This window comes from Clupea harengus, unplaced genomic scaffold (genome assembly GCF_900700415.2).
Source record: "Clupea harengus unplaced genomic scaffold, Ch_v2.0.2, whole genome shotgun sequence".
NCBI lineage: Eukaryota > Metazoa > Chordata > Actinopteri > Clupeiformes > Clupeidae > Clupea > Clupea harengus.
In genome coordinates, this window is record NW_024879977.1 from 23,983 (window position 1) to 49,904 (window position 25,922).

The 25,922-nt window shown below is 40.7% G+C and overlaps 1 protein-coding gene across 4 annotated transcripts; it reads right to left on the reverse strand.

The window, feature by feature from the left end:
- Nucleotides 1–967: 967 nt before the first annotated feature.
- llgl2 (LLGL scribble cell polarity complex component 2) lies at nucleotides 968–25,873 on the reverse strand. 4 transcript variants are annotated; one of them, XM_042705915.1, is made up of 26 exons: nucleotides 23,720–25,873; nucleotides 20,435–20,574; nucleotides 19,904–20,001; nucleotides 18,929–19,010; nucleotides 18,729–18,844; nucleotides 17,991–18,149; nucleotides 17,458–17,620; nucleotides 17,206–17,338; nucleotides 16,967–17,021; nucleotides 15,383–15,537; nucleotides 15,067–15,278; nucleotides 14,850–14,917; nucleotides 13,852–14,005; nucleotides 13,590–13,694; nucleotides 10,156–10,448; nucleotides 9,665–9,812; nucleotides 8,474–8,624; nucleotides 8,103–8,219; nucleotides 7,680–7,846; nucleotides 7,210–7,474; nucleotides 5,093–5,246; nucleotides 4,738–4,763; nucleotides 3,229–3,276; nucleotides 2,812–2,854; nucleotides 2,669–2,713; nucleotides 968–2,045 (listed from the first exon to the last, which is right to left on the reverse strand). In XM_042705915.1, exons 2-25 carry the CDS (start codon nucleotides 20,507–20,509, stop codon nucleotides 2,674–2,676), a joined length of 3,027 nt encoding a protein of 1,008 aa, XP_042561849.1. In that variant the 5' UTR covers nucleotides 20,510–20,574; nucleotides 23,720–25,873; the 3' UTR covers nucleotides 968–2,045; nucleotides 2,669–2,673. The 4 variants fall into 4 exon arrangements, with proteins under 4 accessions (XP_042561849.1, XP_042561850.1, XP_042561852.1 ...); XM_042705916.1 differs by lacking the exon at nucleotides 23,720–25,873 and having other exon boundaries at nucleotides 2,682–2,713; nucleotides 20,435–22,296; XM_042705918.1 differs by lacking the exons at nucleotides 3,229–3,276; nucleotides 23,720–25,873 and having other exon boundaries at nucleotides 2,682–2,713; nucleotides 20,435–22,296.
- Between the last annotated feature and the right edge of the window lie 49 nt (nucleotides 25,874–25,922).

Sequence of the window (25,922 nt, forward strand, 5' to 3'; positions counted from 1 at the left end):
TGGAATTGAATGACGTATTTGCATGATAGATGAACGGGGGAGTGGGGGGAGAAACTCTAAGTATGTAGTACCCTAAGTATGAAGTACCCTAAGTATGCAGTCAAGAGTTACTGTTCTGCTCTTGATCAGTTGCACACAGAACATTACGACCATCCATTAAAATCACTAAAATCATGAACTATTAACACAACTGCCAATAAAGACATTACATCCTTCAGGACATGCACAGAATTCCAAACAATCCCAGTGACTGACCAATACAGGTTTAGTTCATAACAATCTCAAGTACTAGGGGACAAGAGTCATAGAAATGTGCTGTCAAACAGGGTATATATACCTGTTGTTATGTATTAATATGACTGGATAGCATTTATTTATACAGGTACACTCTTAATATGAGCATACAAACTAAGAGACTTATGTATGTGCACCCCCCACATATTCATAGGCAACTGGTCTAGCCAGCAGGTCTGTGGATTTAAAAAGATTGTCACATTTTAGACAACTTCCAGAGGCCATTTATGTGCTGGTCACAGTTGAGTGCAAAGGCTTTCTTTAATCCCCTGTGGAGTGGTTTCAGATTTCAGTAAAGCACCTGCGCTTAGGCAATTAGAGGACAAAGCGGCCTGTGATAATAGATCACCAAACACCTGGCCGTCCCAATATCAGGAACTACACTAATGAGTCCAAGACTAGAAGGCAGAGTGTTGGTGAAGGAGAAAACCAACTAATTAAAAGGGGTATGATTTCAGTTCCCCGTAAGATGTGATATAGGTTCTAAGAAATGGCACACTTTTATATAAAACCTAACTGTCATGAGCTTGAGATAATGCACATCTCTAGATATTACCCAGGTGAAACACTTTTAACACATCTTTAAAATGATGTACCTCAATATGATAGATTGGATATGGTATATAGACAGGGTAACAAACCAGATGGAAAAATTAAGACAACAACGTGATCATCTGATTGTGAAAAAATTTACTCCAGAAGAGCATAATGTAGTGTGAAATTACAAATGATAGAGTTCTCATACTTGATTATGCCACTACAAAAATATATTCTACTCCCCCGCCCACAAAAACACAACACATTTGGAACATTTTAGGAAACAGTACCAAAATATCTCCTTGTCAGATTACAAACAACAGCCCCAATAAAATGTATCATAAATTGGTACAAATTTGCGTATACACATATATTAAAACATTTGGACTAAAATTTAAAAATCACATTCCTAAATTACATTATTCAAGGTTGCAATTACAATAATAAAATAAGAACCAAGCCCCTTTAAAAAGTTTTCACCCTAATAATTAGAGCATATGACGTGCTACACAGTAAAAGAGAGTACCTATCTGATATTAACATATTCCCTGGACTATTCTCTAGCTGGACGGACAAGGAAAGAGGTAGCATCGCTAATGCCTTGTGAGTACTGCAGTCGAAACCGTTACATGCGCCTCCACTGCAACTTCATACCAGCATACAGGAAGCCTTCTTTGTGTAATCATACTCGGTACTACCATGTTAGCGGTGAGCGTGGTTTGTTTTTCCCTTGTGTGGTTGGCCGCCCGTGCAGATGCAAGGAATTTTGTATAGAAAAAAAATCATAGGTAAAAAAACAGTAAGAAAACAATTACATCAAAACACTCCTTGGGCAAACCCCCACAAGACAATCCGTGTGTTCCTTTTTTACTCTTGAGGCTTGCCCGCTTTCAGATTGTGCAAACGTCACCCCCAGGTGTGTGTGTGGGGGTGGGGGGGTGGGGAGAGAGACAGGGGAATGAGTGGTTCATTAAGCAGGCAATGGAATCGGTGGAGAAACAGTGGTTGGTCATGGCAGGCACGGGCGGGCGGGCGGGCGGGGCCGTCTCTAGTCTTCTGCGCCCCGTGCAGTGGTGTGGCTTCATGCATCCGACTCCAGACTGAGGGATTTGGCTAAAGGAGTTCAGTAGTAGTAGAAGCAGTAGTGTTTAGGCCATACTAGCAAGGCTGGAGTACGGATCAACTCCAAGTTGTAGGCACTCTGGGCAGTCAGTCTGAGGATGAGAGATGTTACACTGATGAACTGGTGAAATAAAGTGCTCTGCTAACAAAACACAACAAGGAGGCGTGAAAGCAGACAGAACAAGGACAGGTCTGATTTGCTGACTTTCAAAGCTCCGCACCATGGGCGACCGGGCCTTTTGCTCGGCATCGCCACGCTTATGGAACAGCCTCCCTGACCACCTAAGGGCAACGCAGACGCTGGACTCCTTTAAAGCTGGACTAAAAACATTTTTATTCAGGAAGGCATTTCTGGCCTTGTGTTAAATCGTATGTTAAAATGTTAAAAAGTTTTCTATTATGCTTATGTTAATTCATTTTTATTTTATTGTATTATTATAGTTAGTTTTTAATATGTTGGCACTCTGAGATTCTTTTGAATGAAGAGTGCATTACAAATAAAATAAATTATTATTATTGATTTGCTTCGTACTCTTTGTTGCGGGTTTCGCTGAAATCATTGAAATTCAAAAAGGAAAACAATGATGACTTGATTATTAGTGATTATTCTACAGGATTAAACTCCATACATGCAGCCATAGGGTAAATAGCGATATCACTAATTTACAGACCTTTCAATTGGATCAATTAAAACCATGTCTGAAAAATCACTCACCATCCTCACTCACCGGAAGGCTTTATATTATTGTCTGCGTGTCCCCTTGAGGAGAAAGGAAAACCATTATTATTATACCTTACTGTTCAGCACATATAGCACCGTAACTAAATATAGCCAAAAGTGTGGTTGTGAAGACTCACATCTGATCTCCTTCTAGAGACTTTTGGATCTCTTGCAGAACTTCTGTGGAACATGAGAGAAATGGTATAACTACAAATAATCTAAAAATGAATTAACAATTACATAAATTAAGAAATGTAAATGAATGTATATTAAATCCCATAGATCCCTGTTCTGTCGCTATCCCCATACGTAGCTAACTTCCCAAAAGAGTATGGAAAGAGTATAACTACAGTTCTGAATGTGGTGAAATTCCCTACTGAAATAGATGTGTAAATTGGAATGATCATCCATGCAGACTTGACGCAGACTACACAAAATGCAGATTCACAAACATGAATAAGCAAACATGGCAAGCAACACAGAAAAGCAGGTTTGCAGTAATCTCTTCTAGTGAGAGCCAGCTTCAACTGGTTACTGGTTACTAGTGTACTCACTCTCATCATTCAGCAAAGCATGCTCCATTACATGGCTAGCAGAGTTGTCTGGAACACATATGTACACATACACACATACATATCAGTTGGACGAGCACAAGCATTTGAGAGAGCATGCAGAAAGCAATACTGACTGCTTTACTACACTGTAGATTACTGACTGCTTTAATACACTGTAGATTACTGACTGCTTTACTGCACTGTAGATTACTGACTGCTTTACTAGATAACTGTAGATCGATGTATTACTATAATAGTGCACTGTAGATAACTGTAGATCGGTGTATTACTATTACTATAATAGTGCACTGTAGATAACTGTAGATCGATGTATTACTATTACTATAATAGTGCACTGTAGATAACTGTAGATCGATGTATTACTATTACTATAATAGTGCACTGTAGATCGATGTATTACTATAATAGTGCACTGTAGATCGATATATTACTATTACTATAATAGTGCACTGTAGATCGATATATTACTATTACTATAATAGTGCACTGTAGATAACTGTAGATCGATATATTACTATATTACGCACTATATTGGTGCGTGGACAGGTGGGTGGGGTGGTAGTGGGGTCTGGGGGTATCAAACAAATGTCAGTGTGTATTTATATTTGGGATGTGGTGAATCCTTTGCCACTTAATATTTAAAAAAAAATTTAAATGGCACAAAATAGAACATTTTAAAATATTTTCTGTGCCATTCTGGTGCTGAACTTAAGTTATTCTTTACAGATCATCGAAACATGGTTTGACACACTGGTGTCTGACAACATGGAAAGGATCCCTACAGAGATTGCTTAAAATGTCAGTTTCTACAGTCATTCTGTACAGAAACAGAAACCATATAAACTGTAGAAACAGTAACTTGTTCAAACAGTTAACAGCGTTTCATCTTGCTAGTCAAAGAGCTGGTTCTATTTTACTTGCACAGCATCTAGCAAATTCATTGACTGGACAAATGCTAAACTTTTCCAAAACCTGCTCTATTGCCTAATTGTATGTTACTTCTGAATGATAAACTACCGTATCGTACAAGTTAGGTACTCATTTAGTACATTTAGTTTAGGTTAAGATAGATTTAGATTTGAACAATTCCAATATGCATCGCAGAAAAGAAGCTTTAAAGACCTATGGTAAACGTATGGTGTTTGTTTTAGGCGACATGCTCATGAACTGACATATTCTACTGCTTCTTTTTCACTCCTTTAAATACAGTGAAAATAGATCAGATCAATGTGGACAGCATAAGAAGAATTTGTTAGTTTTCGATTGAAGGTACATTTAATACAAATTCCACTTCTATTAGAAATAGACCCAAAATATCTCCCCTCCATAAAAAATCTCTCTCCTCAATAAAACATATTAGTATCAGCCCTAGTAATGTATATAAGTTGATGCCGAAGTCTCATAAGCCAAGCATGTGAAGCATTTAGCCATGCATGTTCTATTGACTGTCATGAGAGTGAAGATCAAAGCAATAAATATCCATCTCACCATTGTCGTTGCCTCTTCTGATGTCACTGCAAAGGCACATTAAGACACAGATAAGATCAAAGGGATTCAAAACACTGAGGGGCTGCAAAGTATTTTATTTATTTTTTACTTAACTTTGTTTCAGGGTACTAATGTAGAATAAAGGTGGGTTTAGCGTTGGTAGAAAAACATGTCGCTACAACTACAGTTTTTTGAACAAACACTCCGTAGTTGTAGATTGTACATTGAATGAGAAGCTATAATTTCAATGCTAATTGTACTTGTGATCATTCATATAGATATTTATATATACATTGTATACGTCATTTTAGCACAGCAAAAATAAAGTGCACCTGGTCTAGGTGTACAAACTGACCTGCCATCATAACCGTCCCCCAGACACCTAGTCTTGGTGGGGTCGACAACAGTGCTGGGAATGTTTGGTGACTCCACTAGGCACCGCGGCTCCACCACCCAACGGGCCGAGAGAGAAAAGCGCTCAAACTCCGAAGGAGAAATCAGATAAAATCCTACGGGAGGACAAACAGGATTGGATAGAATGAGCCTATTAAATGATGGACTGACAGAAGAAAGCAGGGAATGTGAGGATGGAGATCTGTAGAAGAAACATTACAGTGTGGAAACAGAGAACGGTTGGAAAATGGCAGAAATTCCTGCTTTGCTGAGGGTGTTTTGTGAGCGCACACCTCTGAAGCCACTGCTTAAATAACTGTTGACCAAAGAAGGGAAATTCCGTGTAAAACAAATCATCCTTAGATTTGATGGAAATGTATTAGGGGTGTAAATCTCTCATGACAAAGACGATCTGATTCGTATCTCGATACATGGGCACAATACGGTACAAGAAAAGATGCATGTTGATAAAAAACGATTCAGTACAATTCGATTTGATGCAGTTCAATAATTGAAAACACTGAGTTGTGAGGAAAAAATGGACCTCATTCTCGAAACATTTTCTTACTTGTCTTATTAAAGTGGCATTATGCAGTAATTGTACTTCAGGATTAGGATAAACAGTTTTATCTTAAAATAACAGCTTTAAAAAAAATTGGGGCGCTACAATGACTTTTAATATGGAGAATCGCCTCCCATTGCCATACCAGGGTCTGTAGGAATATTACTGCTAAATGTAGGTTTGCCTGAAGCCGCCCGGTTTCTACTGTCTGCCGAACTAGTAAGTAGCTTATTTGCCGTCTTGCTTTGTCTTGTGTTGCACTTGCTTGATGTTTGACTGTGTTAGGACAGTTGTTGACTAACTAGTTTGTCATAATGTCAGCACATTTCAAGAGATTTTGTTAGTTTTAGCCGCTAGCATATCGTTAGCGATTAGCAATTGATCCGTTATGCTACTTTAAATATCTTCTTACCAACCTCGAAAGATCAACCTCAGAAAAGATCTCTGCTGGATTCATGAACGCCTGGAAATGTGTACTTAATTGAATGCGTTCTCATGCACCTGAACTTGCATACAGAAACGCCCCGCCAGCTCCTTATAAGGGCATGCTATTGCAATGTGTGCACACTCCACAGGCAACGCGAAGGCAACCTCAGAGACTGATCAAATTAATTTCAAAGCAAGCACCGGTAAACCCAGACCTAATTTCACCAGGGCAGAGGTGGAGGTACCGTTACAGAATGTAGATATGTCCATTCTATTCCACTATGGCTATATCCACACGATTGAGTTTAGAGGTTATTTATTTATTTATTTACTTACTGCCATTTCCAGTGTTCATATAGTGCTTTTATTTATGTTAGGACATCACGATGGCTCGGTCTCGGAATCATGACTATAAATGTTAAACATAATTGTTATTGATACAAAAAAACCCAGAGACAAATGCTTGTGAACCGGTTCATAACTTTTAAATCGGGCAGAGACCGGTTTATGCCATTTTAATACCGATACGGGACTTCACGCATCGATGTAGCCGTATCTTACACGCTAAAAACGGATATCGATACGTATCGGTTTTTTTTACACCCCTAAAATGTATATACAATTAGTACATAGGAATAGTACATAAAACCTTTGGTTAATAATAATACAAATTGAATTCATTTTAAAGTTTACAGATTTGAGATGCAGATTTGCCAATACATTAAGGCATTTTGTGATCATATTAACTTGCAACCAGATTATTTATAATGGAGAATTGTATTTGTGCCCAGTTAAAAGCTGAGCTATCTGTTAGTGGTGACTCAGTATTTAAGATGAGCTAAAGAAGCTGACATGGGCAAACTAAACTGAAACTTTTCTATGCCTGCATAAACTCAATTATTTTTGCTTGAATTTTTGGCATGGATATCTCTGACATTCCCTGTTTAAGGTAAATACATATAGATATGTGTGTGTGAGTGATGACATACCCCATGTAAGGTAAATACTTATAGATATGTGTGTGTGAGTGATGACATACCCTGTTTAAGGTAAACATATATAGATATGCATGTGTGTGAGTGATGACATACCCTGCCCATACTTGGTGAAAACACAGGAGGCAATGCCACTGACATCCTCCCGTCGAATGCAAGGGTGGTGTACTTGCATCTTGATGGCAGGAAGTGAGATCACATGCAGTTCACCCTGATTGGTCAACACCACCAGGCCGTTTTCACCATAGTCCTCTACCCTACTGCTGCCAAACAAAGCCACGCCCACTCGACGCACTCGTGAGCCATCAATCGCCGTCAACTTCAGCTTGGTCTTGGTGCTCACTTTAGGCAATGTGAAGAGCTAGAACCCCATGGAAACACAAGAAAGTTAGACATGCGTGAAACATTCAGTTCCATATTTCTACAATGAGGTCATTAACTGTGAAACTGCCAGTGTGTTTTCTACTGCCAATAGCTGACCCAACTTTTAAACAAGGCTTGACAACTCTTCCCACTTGTGGTGAAATCCAATACCTCAACCAATGGCTAATCGTCTGATTGCTAACCTTAAATTGCTCCTCAGATATGACTAAGAGGTGGTGAGAAGCCAGCATGTCTGGACTGCGGGCCAGATCGTGGGCTACTTCCAGAGGTTCGGGGAGAGGCACCCCCCTTCCATCCAGAATCGCCAGCCCCACAACAGGAGCACGATGCATCAGCTGGATCTCCTTAGCTAAAGGGGAAGTGAGAGTATACAGACACAGTTTGAAAACCATTACCATTAAGCCTCAAGTCTTCAGGTGCCCTGCGTGAAATCCATCCAGTTTGTTCTATAGCATCATCAAGCAGACTATTAACAACAGGACAAATGACTCACTCATAATGCATCAACCCCCTCTTAATCCATGAATATATAGATATATAGAATACGGTTCAGACGTTGCTCATTTTCAAAGGTTCTTTTAGGTTGAGCTGAAGTTGGGTCTCACCTTGACTGCCAGTTACTGGGTCCTCCATTCTGCGCTCCACTGGGGGGAGGCGGAGCATATAGGCAAATACAGCCCCCCCATTGGTTCCAGCCCACAGAGATGGCGTACAGTGGGTACCTGATAGGAATGATCATATATATATATATAACATAAATAAAAGCATATATACACACACACACACACACACACACACACACACACACACACACACACACACACACACACACAACTATACAGTCTAGACATAATATCTAATAAGTCAAATAAAACATTATGACAAGAAGTGTTTAAAAAATGGGTGTGGGTGGTGTGTGCAGTGAGGGGTTAGGAGTTAGGAAATTGTGTGCAGTTCTTTGGGATCAATCACTCACTGTCAGTAATGAATGAGTCTGCAAAATAGAGAGTTCTAACAAGGCCAGTGAAGGAGTCATCAGATGAACGAGCCTCAATCCTTCTCTGAACTGGTGCCAACTCCATTTCCTGTAGAGCCTCTGCCTCCAGCTTTGCATTTAACTCCTGCAGCTACTCAGAGAACACAGAAAGGACATGGACACACATACTTTTATTACTGTAAAAGATCATGGAACAATGGAATCATGAAACAGACTGTGCCATTTCACTAAACACTGAAAATGTTCATGGGGAAACCCTTTTTGGACTGTTTGAAAAAACGCCTCTATAATTATATCACAGCACATATTTACTGCTAGCCTACTTCTGGAAAACCACCTCAGGACAAAAACATAATGTGCTCCAATCTAACATCTAGCTACACTGGGCAACTTTAAGAGCCCTAGTTTGGCAGCGGAAACTCTGCGAAAACGGGCTATTCCACCTAGGCGGGTTGTCTTAAACTCTCAGGGTTTGCATGCCTCCATCACAAACCATCACTGCCCAATTGATATTTATCTATCTGGCAAATAAAATCATGTTCCTTTATTGAAAGAGTGGCTTAATGGTCACTACTGCTCTGCCCTTTACGCCCACGTTTTCAACCCTGACCACCGCCTCTGGGATATCCCAGAGAGCCCTCAGTATATCTACACATGAAGACCCCACTACCACCAGGTCAAGTACATCTACACATGCAGTCACCAGTACCACTATGTCATGCAAATGACATTTCAAATGTCCACTTTCTCCTGATGACCCAATGCTCTTCTAAACAGGCTTTCAATCACCTGCCACTTTGAACCAATCTTCTTACTATGCAATGTGGTCTGACACTTTCAGTTTGAAGGGATTGCTCGGCAATGCTATTGGTCGGCTTTAACCAAACCTATCCCTAAGTAACTTTGGCCTGACTCGCTCTCAGTATCGGTGCAACAGTGCGCATTTCTGCCAGCTGTTTTCGCTCTCAAACTAGAGTCCTAAATGTTTTAAGGCTGTCTTGCTATCAGATTTGACAGGTTTTGATTATGTAGGTACACTTTGAGCATTGAGTTGGCAATAATCCTTAATGTAAAATGGAATTCACAGTGTCGGCTAAGAGTGGCGTGGCGTGAGTCTTACCTTGGCTGCATTGGCTGTCTGATGTTTGCTAAGAGTGGCGTGAGTCTTACCTTGGCTGCATTGGCTGTCTGATGTTTGCGCATGGACACACGGCTGCGGCGGATCCGACGGAATGATTGACGCAAGGATTTCTTGATGGATTTCACTCGAGACAAAGGACCCTCCATAGCCAGCTGATCACTGGGGTTAAGGGTGCACCTGTCACAAAATACACCCACACACACACACCGCTTACAAAGAGCTTGAGTGGTTCATACAGAAATTAGAACTGAAGAGATTCATAAAATGGTAATTAAGTACAAATATTTGTAGTGATAATTACAGCTTTTTCCCTTTGAGAAGTATGATCACAAAAATGAGATTAGAATATTGCTAACTGAAAGCATCATGTGATGAACCAGGCAACTGTTATGAATGGCAGTCAATACTAATTCTACATCTGTACGGTATCATTCTGGAATGACTTGATTACCAAAGTACATTTGGTTTTACACATTTATGTGGCAACAGAAATGTCCAATCATACAGACGGGTAATTCACCTGGCAAAAACATTACTCTTCTGCTGATAATCATATACACCAAAGCCATGGCTGGTCCCAAAGGCCACCAGCTTCCACTCGGAGTGAAGGGCAATGGCTGTGATCACAGCTGGAGGCTGGCACTGCACCAAGGCAAAGGGTTGGAACCCAGCAGGGAAGGAAACGGGCTCCTCTCGCACATCCAGACGGGTATGGCCTTTCCAGCGGAAGCCATCCTGGCCCTGAAGCAGGTCCACAACAGTGGCTGGAACCACCTGCTCCGCCATCTCATCATTCAGCTCCAGCACCAGGATCTGGTTGAGACCAGAAAAGATACGTGTTCTGATGTGTTCATGAACTAGAACATCTAAAATAGACACATTCGTATGCAAAACATTTTCATTCATTGATTTTTGTGTTTATGTGTAGTGTCAATAATAATGACCGATCTACAAGGTAGGGCATGATGGAACAGTGGTAAGTGCCACAGCCTTCTAAACAGACAATCCAGGTTTGATTCCCGGCGACTGCAAGATGTGACTAAATCACTTTGGATTAAACCGTCTGCTAAACACCTGACCTTTATCTTTAACTTCATAATGATCGCATTGTAAAGACACAGACACACACACACACACACACACACACACACACACACAACATCTTGTAGCCAAGAAATGAATCCAGTGCAAGACAATTTCATTAGGATAACATATTTTAGCACAGATTAAATTTAAAGAAAAAATAGAGAGGAGAACAGGAAAGAGGTAGAAATGTAAAGGAATGGATATACTGGAAATAGTTTGTTGTCTACTCCACTAGATAATATTATTACACATCCACACTTGAACCGATCGGTATATTATATATACACGTGTATCAGCAATAACTTTTGTAGTGCTCATGTACATAAGTATGTTTTCGACGCTTTGATAACTGTGCTGCACCAATTAGAAGGATTTTCTGTGCAAAAATAGAGGACTCCCAAGACTGAAGAACAGCAGCTCATTCAGCAGGCTCTAATGTTAATATGTGGCTAGGTCTGATATGATTTAAAAAAAAAAAAAAAAACATAAAATCTTTGGGGCACATGCCAACAGATTAGTACATGCATCCATTTGCTGCGTAGCCAGCGATCATTGTTTGAGGGTTGGCAGAAATAAACCATCGGTGTGTGAACAAAGACAGACTGCAGGCAGGTGTCCATCACTTCCCCTGAGGTAACCGCACAGTAGATTAGAACATGGAAGTCTCAGAGGTTCCCCTCGAAGGTACACATACCCAGAACAGAAGTCCACTAATCACTTACTAAGGCCAATGAAGGACTGGTTAGACGACTTTAGTTCTGGGTGATAGGCAGGACAGTTTGCACCACAACATTTCAATTTTATGCAAAGTTGCAGTTGCAGCCTAGACTATGGCAGACGTAGAGAATGTGGATATTATCATGTTAAATTTAGTTGCCCGTCCTACATGCCCACCTCAGGATGACATCCTATTAACAGTCAGACTGAGTTGAGAACGGTGTCATTCTTTTGTCAACCTACGTGTTCATTATATAGGCTAGGGATGAGAATTGATAAGATTTTAACGATTCCGATTCCATAACGATTCTTTCTTATCGATTCGATTCCTTATCGATTATTATCGATTATTTTTGGGCAAGGAAAAAAAAAAAAAAAAAAAAAAAAGAGTACAAACGAGTTTATTTACATTGATTTTCTTTTATATAATATTCTCTGAATAGACGATGCACAGCATATACAGTATGTATGTATACATTTACATGTTTTAAATAACCAAAAACAAACCTAAGAATAGGTCAACAAACTCTCAAAGTAGGGTCCAGAGACCCATAGCCTAGGGATCCTTTTCCTTGATGGGTGCCAGGGGGTCTCAACAAAGAAAAAAAGTATTTGTTTTGACTATAATTCCAACCATAAGTAACAGAATGTATGACTGATTTGGTAATGGGTTTCATACAATTTTTGTAATAAAACATCTAAACTCAAAAATCTCATCAGATGGGGGAGCCTGGAAAATAGTCTTATCAAATAGGGATCCCTCCCTGGTCTAATTTGTGGCACTTGATATACCAGAGTTTGAGAACCTGTGTGCTAAATAATATTTGAACATTCCAATTGCAGTGCTGTTTTTTTTTTTTTTACAAGTGTATTCACCTTGAACTAAAAATAACACTGACATAAACAAAAAGTGAAAGCTGGTTTACACAATGAAACAAATGGCACTAAAACAATAGATTGTTAGAGTTTACCTTCAATATTAACAGATGAAGCGCTAACGTTAGGCGCGCTGCTGTTGCTTGGTTGAGATTCATTAAAGTTATCTTCACTTCATAGCGCTCAAAAACGCGACATTCCTGCAAAATTATTGCATGCAGTATGGACAAATGTTTCGGAGTAATGGTAGTTCCCCCCCCCCCCCCCTTTCACGAAAGAGACGTTTTGCAAGCACTGCAAGTGGCCCTGTGGTCTTTTTTTTTCCGCGAAATATAACCACACTTTTGAACGCCTCTGCCTAGACGCCATGTTGGCTGCAGTCTAAAACAAAACAAAGCTGTGTGCGCGTGACATACCTAAACGGCACTTACATCGATACCGGAATAAAAAAAAATTATTCTAAAATTGAATTGAATTTTTTAAGGCATCTATAGCGGAATTGGGGAAAAAAATCGAAAAATTAATATTATTATTATTTTTTTTTTAAGTATTGATAGCGGAATCGAAAAGGATTTTGGCTAACGATTCCAAGGAATCGGTCCCCTGGGAACCGGTTCTTAACAAGAACCGGTTCTCGATTCCCATCCCTAATATAGGCTACATTATATTTGCATTTGTAACATAGATAGATAACATAGATGTTATTCAAATGTGCGCTGGTAGGTTTCAAAATTGTCTGGTAAAATAAATTAATTCCGACACCAGCCCAGCAAGAAAAACTCCTAGCAGAAACCCCTTTACCGACATCCTTTGAGAACTAGGAATCCAACTCACCCAAGGCCATAAAGTACAAATTATGTTTCTCATCATCGGAAGTAGCACCTTTGTAGGTCAGCCCAAACATTTACGTGCATTTTGACCGCAGGAAAGATTTGGATCTACTCCAGGGGAGGTATTTTAGTGCGCCGCTGAAAGATTTGGGTCTACTCCAGGGTGCGGCGCTGAGACTGCTGGGTGGGTTTGCAACAGTGACTGGCGCTTACTGTTAAACACAATGAGTGGAAGACAACAAGCACCATCTTTAAAAGCTGCAAGCGTCTTTTTATCAGAGGTTGAATACAGTTGACACAGCAAAACATTGCTTCTAGCTTATGAAGCAGAAGAGGATCACCTTGTTACATTGAATGAAAACATCAGCTGAAAAATAACAGAACAAATCCACTCATATCTCCACATGTGATGCCCTGTCTGACATGAGCAGAGTGAACATCTCACCTGTCCTGCTGTACCCGCCACCGTCAGGATACCACTGTATTTACAAAGATGGATCTTTTGGATGCCGAGTCGAGGGTCATCACTGTAGGGATCGAAGCACCCAACCTAGAACACCAAGTGCCACTTTAGTTTCGCAAAAGAGGAACAGAATGCATAATTCCAACTGAACACCAACAAAACGTGTTGTTCTGCAAAAAGTGTCTGCAAAGTCCCTTGAAAGAGTTGACCTGCTACTACAGATATAAGTGAGTTATATAGCTACCTTTCGGAAAGGGGGCCACTCTCCCTCGGCCCCCTGGTTGAGATTGTCATTTGGGTCGCCGTCCGTGTGGAACACCCCTGCTGTGCTAAGCTTATACATGGGGTGGAGGCAGACCCCCGAGGCGTCCCAGAACCGCACAGTGCCATCTTCATGTCTGTTAGGACATCAGGTCAAGCAAAGAATGAGACTGAATGCTCCTTCAAGGTTTGATCAAACTGGGAAACTGGTACATCACAATGCAACACCTATTGTAATATATATTTCCAATGAACAGTTCTAAATACATACATAGTCCTGTGTTCACTACACTCAATGATGAGTTGTGGATCACACAAAAACACTCTCACATTTGTGACACTGAGGTCTTTCGAACACAATGTGACACCAGTAAACGCTAAAGCTCCATAATAGTAAGTGGAATCTAACTACAAATGCTGTCATTACTGGAGACGTCACAAGAAACGATTATTTGGTACCAAATCAATGCCAAGATTCTGGAAACGTGACGGCACTCATTGTTCTACAGTACTGTAGGTACCAGGGATGCAATTCTTCCAGACCTAACGGGAGTAGCATGTGTGTCTTCAAGTGTTCTAGAAGAAGAACGCCTACCAGCACAGATCACTGACCTCTTTGTTTTGATTAGTGGTGCCGCTGCAGCGAACGCGCTGCCTTGACTCATTCTCTCACTCATATTGCTTTGGCTCAAATCTTTCCATTTTTGTTTCATGTCTTGGCCAGGTAGTGCAAACCGACATGCCATCCCATCATAAAAAGTTGATCGTTTGTAATTAAGCCCAGTATTGTTTTTTTAAACACTTGAAGTCTACATGCCAATTGTTTCTTTGTTTTGTTTTTTTACTGTGGCATTGAATAGGATATTAAGAATCGTGGAATTTCACTGGCATTGGTATTGACTACTACATTTCTGGTCTTGTGACATCCCTAGGTGTTCCAATGGCCATTCTAGTTCCTGACACATTCCCACCCAAACACACCCTGTAAGGAGCAGGTCTCTCTGCGGTGGTTCACGGGCCAGATTCTGTCCACCAGTGATGGGCCAGGGCTACACACAAACAAGAGTAAGAGAAATAAATAGAATTTAAAATACATATTAAGACAAACATGAAATAGGAGAGATGGAATATACAATCGTATTATAAATAAAGTTATTTAACTAAACTTCTTCATGTGTAAGACAAAAACTCCACACACCTTGTTTGAGTAGTGTGTATTTTGCACATCACCAGCAGCTAGTATGCGTTCCCAGAGCTTGAAGGGAATGCTGGAGACGTGGTGTGAGCAGGTGATGGCTGAGCAGTGCAGTGGCACCAGGTAGGGGGTCTGAATGACAGGCCATCCGTCAGTCAGGAGATCCACCACCACCAGCTCTTCCTCCACCAGAACCACAAGAGCACTGGGGTCTCCTGCAGTGACGCACACAAATAGAATGTCATATCGATTTAGTTCACTTGCTTGAGGAGCGCTCATTTTTCTTTGCTGTTGTGTGAATATGCAAGGACATTTGTACCTGTATGCTGCTCTCCTTCCCTGATAACAAAGAAGTCAATAATGCGGGAGGTGAAGTCAAGCGCAATATGAGTCTTGCTGTGGATGACGGAGATACAGTGCCTGTCCCCATAGCTGGCACGGGGCATCCCCCCGCTGAAGATCAGGAACGGAGGCCTGCAGAGTGAAACAGGGGCAAATCAATTGAGGCAGGAAAACATCCACGCCAAACAGGATATTCCTACAAAGGATAGTGTATGTCTACTACTGGCTTGAGTTAACCAGATCTACACTTGAAGGCCTGAATCTGACACGCTCTGGTAGTTCTGAAGATTCAAGCACTTTAAAAAGTGGGTCCATTGTCAAATGGGTTTTATATTAAGCACAAAGCTGAGATACAACACATAGTAGTTTTGGACTAAAACTAAATTTTTGACTTCTTGGAATATGTGCCAAATCCAGTGATTCATTGTTTTGGTCACTTGAGACATCTTAGGTCTTGGGTATGTATTCAAAGGAAAGTATAAAACCTCTCAGTCAGTCCATTATCAGGATAATTAGATGGCCATCTTATGCCCCTATGGCTCTGGTATGAACAAGTAGAAGGTTTGAGGGGTACTGGCTTTTATACACTAGATATGCAGAGGAGGCAGTTAATACCTTTTTCAGTTAAATCACTCCCTCTCTGCATTATAAGAAAGACTTTTCACAAGGGTGCTATAAACATGTTAGCGCCAATACACAAGCGAAGTCCTTGACTTGAGCTCCATCATCTCTAATGTTATCTCAACAACCTTGCCACACACACACACACACACGATTAATTAAGTGAATACAGTAAATAGCCTATTGTGTTCACACACAGCGAACAAACACCACACGCATTTCCTCTGTGGCCTCGCCCCACCCTAAAACTGTAACTAATGCCCAAGTGTACATATGGACAGACCCGCTAATGAGGGGTTGGGTGTTCACGCTGTCCAACTGGTGCATAACTCTATATTTACATTATTTTAGGTACATTTAAAATGGTATGTAGATAAGTGGATATATTGGATGGAAAAGGTTTTATAAATGCAGGACTATTAAAAAACAATAAACAATAATAACTGAGACAAAAAGGTGCAAAAATGAAAACTGCAAAAACATTGAATCAATCACATGCTGAGAAAGTGGTTATGCTTCAGTTGAGCTGTAAAAAGGAAAAAGATTTCTGAATAAGTCTGAAGAATGGCAACATTGTTCTTGATTCTCAAAAGCCGCATCAGCTTGGAATACCCCACAATTGATGTATGTCTGCCTTAGGCTAATGCTTTTAAGAATTCTGTATTCAGAGAACTGCTATATTTATATATTGTGGTTCAGAATGATTTCTACTGTACAACACATGTAAGCATGCACGGAAACACACACACACCACGCCAATAAATGTCGTTGCCAACTGGCTGACAGTAGCGAAAGAAGACAAACTGTGTTTTTTTGGCAGACACGGTTAAACGTGGTTAAATATTAACTGGAGAAGGTAAGTCATATGAAAACCTCTGGGTTAATGACACCAAGAGCAAATAGGCTTCTCACACAGTAGAGACAACACACATAAGCTTACCCTTGTTTCGTGGGAAATTGAAGAACTTTGGAAATGGCTTTACAGGGAAAAGAACCTGAACGTGCAGAAGGGAAGCAGCAGTTAGCCTCATGACACAATTTAGTGGACATCTTTCTTTGTTGCTTTGACTTAACATCACATGCTACTGCAATCCACTACATTTACAGCCTAAAAATGTGGCTGGTCACATAACATAAATACAAACTAGTCATGCACACGTGGTCTGGTTGTCATCTCACCGTAAGGAGTGTCCTGCTTCTCAGGCTCTGACTGCACATCACCTCCCGTCGTCAGCCAGCAACAGTAGCTGCCATCGCTATGAGAACTCAGTATGTGCTCACCATCCTCCATCCACCACACACTCTCCAACTGCTGCAGAGACAAACACATGCAAACACTTAAACTTCTTCATTCTACCCCAATTAAGGTATTTTTATCCAAATCACATTCATTTCCATTTCAAAGCTCATTCACTAAATGCCATTTATTACCTGAGTGCCCAGAAAGTGCTGAATGGCACACTGTCTCTCCAGGTCCCACAGCACCATAAGGCCACGACCATAGCCGATCAGCACCTGGTTTGGGTTCAAGGGTTTCTCGTGCAGGGCCTCCACACACTCCAGGTTTCGCCGGGGAACATACTCCTCTGGGATTCTAACAGAATAAGTGGAAGATTACCAGAGGTATGTATAAAGCAGATCAGCATCAATATGAGACCAAAGAACAGAAATCAACACTTCTGTTATTGCAAAATCAGGAACAAGTAACGGAATACAAAGACTATTAAAAATTGATGTTCTTGGAATGAAAAAGAAATGGTCCCAGGGGTGAAATTGGGTTGGCAGAAACACACTCACTTAAACATTGTACAATGACTGAATGTTTTAATTTTGTGTACATTATTCAAATCGATAATTGTTTGCAAATAATCATTTCGTTTTACCCAAACGGATAATGAAAATAAAATGAAACAGAGTGTGTACAAGTGTGTGTGTGTGAACTGGATGGAAAGGGGGTGTTCTACCTGGCCTGGATATCCTCCACACTGATATTCCTCTCTTCAAGCTCCCGAAAGCCAGGCACCTCCACCACAAAGACATGGCCACCCTCAGTGCCCAGCAGTAGCAGCTCACCTGATGAATGTGCCAGCACTGTAGTTACCCGTGTCACACTGGGTGGAGCCCTGCCATACATATCAGAAAACTCAAATCTCATGTTCCACAAGATGGTTGTGTAAGCCAGCCCCACCAGTTGTCCCGGAGTTCAAGGCAAAATCAGCAGTTTATGGCATTCTTTTCACAGCGCTGCATACTTTCTTATTCACCGCATAAATTACACACTTGTTTGATGTCAGGTGTAGGATGGATTGACAACCGTGGAGAAGTGAACTTGATATTAAAAATTCACTTGACATTCATGACAGCTGGATCTATAACTGTTATATCTCAGTAATAGTTAAATGAACAACTTACACATTATGTTATTCTACTTTTTATTCAGCAATGAAATTCTAAAAAGTGTTCAAACATAATATTAAACTTAAGGTGTATTGTTGCATCCAACTTTTTATTCTGCCGTTTGTCGAACACAGAAAACCAGAAACCGACAAATGAACTCTCATTAAAATATGTTTGTGCTTCTGTAGCTTTCATAACCTTGATATGCATTATGCTGTGTAGTGCAATTAAGCTTTTAAAAAACCTTAGATTATATGTTTGAATACTCTAGCCCCTGTAGGCATATGTGTATGGATGCCTCTTACCCAGGCGGTCCAGTAAGCGTGAAACGGCCCACTTCCAGAAGCTCAGAGACACCCTGATGGGCTCGTAGAGTCCACATGTGAAGACTGTTGTCATCCAGAAGGGTCACCAATTCCAGCTAAAAATACAAACACATTCTGTTTTCAGAACACGGCCTCTTTAATCAGAATCATGGGTGACGGGGTGATGCTGGAGAACGTACCTGGTGGGGCAGGAAATGCACCTGAGTAACCGTGGCGTTCTCATCATGCAGACCCATGAACTCCACACCGGGGGCTCCATATCTTACACTCCAATAAGAAACACTTAGACATAGACATGAAACACAGGAGCCTATGGCCCAGTGGAAACACTTTTCAATAGAGAATCATGTCCTCTAGAGGCAGTGAATGAAAAGGTCATATTTACTGTCTGTGTTGATATGGCACTGGTCTAGAAAAGTCAACACTGTGGAATGATCATTTTGTTTGGCCTGAGAGTTTATTTGATTTGACCTGTGCCCTGTTGTTTTGCCACTGTAACATGTAATAATGCAGTACACGTACAAACGTGTCAGCCTGTGATAACTTTAGAAAAGGGGTTGCATGCGGAGACCATCCTGCTTTCTATTGAGAGCATCGGGAGGTCATTATGAGCTATAGGCAATCATTTCACAGAGATAGACGAGTTCGGAAGGGAACTGCTTTACTTCTCTTGCGCCATCCAAAAACACACAACTCATCAACACTTCTCTGCTCTCAACTTCCTCCAAAACCTGCTTCACCCTGACTGCAAACCAAGCAGTATAAAACAATATTTAGAAATGGAACCATTTTCAGTTCTTACACAAGCATCATATGATTAACAAGAACTCGGTGCTAATGTAGAAACTCGAAAATGACTTGAATACTCGAGTACTCTATGCAACCCATATGATACGGTGATTGATAAAGAACACAACATACAAGAGAGATGTCCCCTGCACACTTGGTGACGGTGGTGGAGCAAACCACTGATCCAAGAGGCTTTCTAAACAGGTTGCCAACTACAACATTTTTCTCACCTGCAGCAATCGGATATTGTGGCAAATCCTTAGTGACTGAGTGACTCCAGTAAAAATAATGTATAAGTTAATAATAAATAATATTATTTGGTTAAAACAACAGGCAAGCTACAGATTGGTACTGTTGAAGGATACAGTTTGATGGCCCCAGAACGAGTGCCGATTGCCAGCAGATCTAAATCAGGGCTGTAAGCCAGAGCACTGGGTTGGTGAGGGAAGCCATGCTCCACTGACTGGAAAGAAGAGAGAGGAGAAAACTGATTAGGTACAAACTGATTTAATGAGGGCTTTCATTCAAACAGGTCAGATGAGAAATAGCTGAGAATATATGAGAAAGATTTCTGGATGTCTTTATTAAGGAGCACCTTTGCTTGTGTATGCTAAGGGAGAATGCCTACTGCTTTCAAATGTATTTTAAGGTGGCCTTTACCTACACTACAGAACAGTTCTGTTTAGTCAACTAATGTGACGTTTATAAAATGCCTAATTAAGGAACACTGATGATGATGAAGATGTTGATTATGTTAAAAATACAAAGGATCACTGCACATCTCCAATATTCTGTAAACAATAATGAGTTACATCAAAAATCCAAAAGAGGCCCGGCAAGGCCTAGGTGAGTTGGTTAGAATGACCCCTGTCGTTGTCTATGATGTGCTTGCATACCTTGTTGAACTGGTACAGTTCTTGCTTGAGCTTGTCACGTTGAGAATCATGCCCGTGCCGGCGGAACCTCTTCATCCTCCCAGAACGACTGCGGCTGTCCCGCAATGTCCACTCCGGTTTTACCACACTTCCTCAGCTTCCTGAGAAACACACAGAGATGAGAAAAATCATCTAGGCGCTTTAATGCTTTGATACATTCTATGGCTCGTACATCTGGTTTGGGCGTTTTATGCTATTTTTTTGTCTGTGCTTCAAATAATTCATAGTCTGGTATTGGGGAATCTTCACTGGCATCACACTTCAACTGACAATGAGCAAAGTCCTTCGTGCATGAACTAAAGCTAATTTAATAACTTGGCAAAATCATTTTGCTAATTTAATACCATCCTTAGCTAAATCCTAAGTGCAAATATGGGTGGATGAGAGCAATGCTCCCACACACCACACGATAGGTTTAGTTAATGCGCAGCGGACTTTGCTCGTTGCCCGTCAATGAAATTTAAAATAAATGAGAGATTAACGTAACAAAAAGCAGTCTCCTTTTTCAAAGATGATCACCCAACAGTAGGTCTATGTCTAATATTTTGTAGCCTACTGCATTAAAAATTAGGCCTACAGGATAATTCAGTTACTGCAATTTTTAGTTATACGCAGGAAAAGATGGTAAATTCCTTGTGCTAGTGGTTGGGGACTTCCCACAGTGGTCAAACTTCTCACTGTCACATGCAAATCCTCATAGCCAGCAACCTAACCAATAGAACCACAGACTCTGTGCAGCAGGAGACAACAGCAATGCACAACTGGCTGGAGACCGCCGCAACATGTGCCACATGTTGTACCCGGGATCTGTAAAGGCACTCCTTCACAGGACAACATATGCTGTCTGTAGCCCACAAGTGCTAAACACAACATGACTACCCAACCATAAAAACTGAGTTTCAACATCATCAACAAAGCTGCCTTCATGACTATTTCACCTGGGTTTTCAAGAAGTCACCTTCCTTCATCAGTGTTTCATTGAATTAGGCCCACAACACCTCCAGAAGAACAGTTGGGTCTGGCGTCCCAAATCCACCCACCCCCATACTCATGATGGGTTAGAACACATGGCACTACCAGAGACAACAGATACACTTCAACAAGATTTCATGGATCTCCATTTTAGTTCAGGTTCATTCACGATCTTAAGTAGTCTGCAAGCACAGTCAAAACTAGCTCACTTTTCCAGCAGCCTCAGGCAACTCCTTTAAGCTCCTTTGAGTGACCGTCCTCAAAAAACAAAATCCAACACAAGTGTTGTGGTTGCTTTAGCTACAAAACCTCTACCACCTATCCCCACTGGTGTTGTGTGTGCTTGCCAACCTTGTTGCCTCGCTTCCCCTACCAGTACTGAATACATTAGCTTCTTCCTTTCAAAGGCTTCCTCAGTCGCATCTTCAAAGGGAATTGTTAACTCAATAAAGTAAACAATGTGCTCACATTCAGAATACACTACCCTGGCTGGTCTCATAGCAGTCTCAACAATACACTGTTGAACTTGACGTTGCCTACCAACATCAGCCAGCAATCTCCAATCCCACACTTTGCCCTATTGGTACATGCATGGTGTCCATTTTTCTGTACTATAAAACTATTACAAAAAAATAGAAAACAACACACCTGGCTCTTATAAGATCAAACATATATCACATGGTAATAAACAGATATTCATATGTAGGCTTATCTATGGTAAACTCATGTAAAACCTATTGAAAGAAGATTTGCCTAATATGACACCACAGGAAGTGGTAGCAGGTAGGCTACAAGCATTAAGCTAGGTAGCAGAGCTAAATTAAAGCTATGTGCTCATTCACTGATGACTGTCCAATAGGGCTGTCAAAATGGCTAAAAAATGACGTTCGAATATTCGCTTTAAAAAAACACATATATTCGAACATATTCGAATTTCTGGTTGCGCATTAGGCACGTCAATAACAGGACAATTAATACAACGAGACATAACTACTTGTATAGGTCATTTATTTAAGTTTAAACATATTTAACAACATATTACCTACACAAAAATATGTAAATTAACTAATGGCCAAGACCGCAGAGCTTGCACACACTCGCACTCTTTCTTTCTCCCTCTCTCTGCCTCTCCCGCACCGCCTCGCTCTCTGCGCATAGCGGTTTAAATGAACGACAACAAGGGATACGGTACCTCGGTTCCAGTGCTTCACAGAACTCACTGAACCCTATCCCATCCACCACACTGGTCAGCCTCATGTCCTTGCATATGAACGAAATCAATTTTTGCGTGCAGGCCTCCTGTCGTGCCGCAGGCAACGAACTTGTGACGGACGGCGCAAAATATGTATCCAAACGTGGCTGTTTCGCTGAAGTTCCACATATTATGCCGTATTCACTTGGATGCACATTTTGGAGATGTAGCCTCACGTTGCTAGTTGTTGAATGGTAAGCTAACGCTAGCTTACATACTACTTTATCTGTAGGCTCAACAAGTTTACAATCAACTGCCCAAAATCCGAAATATTTCCAGACATAGGGGGGTTACAATCACTTTCTCTGCTGCGGTCAAGCAGGGTTCTGCACTTTCTGCCATCTACCACCAAGTCAACTGTCAGCAGTGAGGCAACTTGTTGAGCCTACAGCTAAAGTAGTGTGTAAGCTAGAGTTAGGTTACCATTCAACAACTAGCAACTTGAGGCTATATCTCCAAAATGTGGAGATGTAGCCTCAAGTTGCTAGTTGTTGAATGGTAAGCTAACTTTAGCTTACATAGCTTATACACTGCTTTAGCTGTAGGCTCAACAAGTTTACCATCAACTGACCAAAATCCGAAATATTTCCAGACATCACTCTTTAGATGTTTGGGGGTTACAATCACTTTCTCTGCTGCGGTCAAGCCGGATTCTACACTTTCTGCATCTCGCAAGTCAACTGTCAGCAGTGACTCTGTGCCAGACAGTGAGACTCCTGTGACCTGTCCCTGATCTCAGGCGCGCGCCCACCCGCAAAGCAGACAGTGCTGCCGCTGTTTTTTTTTTGTTTTTTTTTACATTCGAATATTAATTTTCACATTCGAAATTCTATTTTTAACAACTATTCGAATATATATTCGAATTTAGAATATTCGTTGACAGCCCTACTGTCCAATCGTGTTAAAATGTGTTTAAACTAAAATATAGGCTAACTGTACCTGGCTAGCATCACAAGACCCAGTGTATTGTACACATGGAGTATGTATTACCTATATATTTATATATTCGATGCATTACCCACCTCTACTTGTGCTGCAACATCAGAACTGTCAGTTGCTTGCTGAACATGACAGTTTTACTTCTGCCCTTCACTTGCCCATGACCGAGTAGAAATTAATCTAATAACCGTCTAATAGAGGGAGAGGAGAGAAGCTCAGTCAACCATGAAAATGGGGTAAAATTCCATTCCTGTGTCGCTTTCCCACCTTCTAAGAGAAGAAAAACCTCTATCCTTCACACTCACTCAGAGAAGACGGTGCGACCTAACCACAAAACAGGTAGGCCTATTCAAAAGGTGGCTCAAGGCACAATTCCTGACATTTTTGAAAAGCCCTTAGAGATATTACAAGTGTGTAAAAGTTGATCTCATTAACCAATAACACACCAAGTAGGCCTAATGTCTGATAAGATAACTCAAGTCCTTTTCCTTTCTTCCCTCTGGCAAACATCACAATTTTATAGAGCCATAATTCAATATTGACAACAATACCTGCCCTCTTACTTGTTCACAAGCAACTGCTGCTGTTCACCCTTTTACTTTCTAGTTGCCCATAGAGTAAAACAAAACAAAAACGCACAAAAAATCCAGTAGACTCCAAGAATTGTCTCTTTCAATGCGGAATTCAGATGAGTTAGCTAGTTAGTAAAAAAATCCCAAACTAGCGTTAACTGTAACTAAAAAGACAGTTTATGCTAAGCAACATCTTAGTGAGAGGAAAACAACCTGAGATAGCAGTTATCCAGATTTAATTTGAGCATCAGAATGTTTGAATGTTAGAATCACAACACCAGCCTTTGTTGAGTAGACAGAAGGATAGATATATAAAAGATAAGTGCTCTGCAAAGATCAATTTTTAATAGGGAGATATTCTCATACCACCAGACTACATTGGGCCCAGAGTGTGCGCTTTTTAATCGATCTTCAGGTTTCACTGTTATGTTAAAAATCCATATCATTCTGAAAGTTATTTTAGTTCTACTTTTAAAAAGTGAGTGGGCATAGTGAATGACGTGGGGGGCACTGCTACCTTGTGCATTTGGTCTTTGCAAATGGAAATTATGTACGTGTTTATTTACATATAGAGTGGGCAGGTCGTATTTAATAGTTCAAATTATTACACAAAACAGGGAAGTGGACCAGTGATCTCAAAATTGTGTAATTGAACTGAATTAATTGAAGAGGAAGCAAAAGGCAAATCAAATCAAAATACTTGGGCAGGATGTAACCCGTTCTTCTGCCAATGCCTAAAACTGATTTAAAGGGATTGTGGCTACATCTCTCAGTATTACAAACTCGTTGGTGATGTTTCTTACTCGACAAACCGGTTAGACAGATAAACACAACCACCCTTTGCTTCCTGGTAGACAGTTATACGTTTCACCCATCTGACTCAGTACACACCTGGAGAGGACACACCTCTAGGCCTACAAGAAAATAAACGCCCAATGGCGATAGCCAGAGTCAGTACAGCCAAACATTACAGCATTGTACACATTTCAGACAAAGACCCATCTCCCTAGCATTACAGAGTACGCACAGTATAAACTTAATTAACACATGTAGCTAGTTACGTTAACTGACGGCAATATACTGCCATCATTAGTTGCGATAGGCTGTCTGAAACCTAAACATACCAATCTAGAAAACTCGCTGATGCGCTAGCAACTTCACAGGCTGTGCTAGTTAACTTGCGTTTCAACTTAGAAGAGTTGGACAGGGCATGTAAATACTGTTCTGGTTGACCTAGCCAACTACAAAAAACACGGATAGCGTAGCGATGAACAATACACGGCAAATGTTAGTTCAGTAACGCTCGAAATCACGACGAAATATTAACGTTAGTCACCGAAAGACACAGCCAGCCTTAGCAAACCTCTGCTTTGCTAGCTAGCAACATAACGTCACCTGACCTGGCTACCAGACACTAACGTTAACTTGTATTACATTAGTTAGACATCTACCACCGTCATCTTTGCTGTGATTACACGATAGCTAGCTACGTTACCTAAACAAATGATGTGAATGTTAAGTTGAAGAATACTTAATCGCCGAAATATTCAGGCCTTTGATAAAATAATTTCTCTTTTATCCAAACGACAAAGTTAGCTACCAAAAAAAGCTAACTTCAGCCAGTTAGATGTCCAGCTGGTTGGTTAGCGATAATTAGCTTACAATCGAGCTATTCCAATATCAACTAACGTTAGCCAACAATAATACTCAGTAA

What these genes read in the sequence shown, in the direction of transcription:
- llgl2 (XM_042705915.1), bottom strand. Translation starts at nt 20,509, where the DNA reads ATGAAGAGGTTCCGCCGGCACGGGCATGATTCTCAACGTGACAAGCTC. An exon ending in CGTTCTGGGGCCATCAAACT is followed by an intron (nt 19,011 to 19,903) that starts GTATCCTTCAAC and finishes TTGGAGTGTAAG; the next exon opens with ATATGGAGCCCCCGGTGTGG. An exon ending in CCCAGTAACTGGCAGTCAAG is followed by an intron (nt 7,847 to 8,102) that starts GTGAGACCCAAC and finishes CTTCCCCTTTAG; the next exon opens with CTAAGGAGATCCAGCTGATG.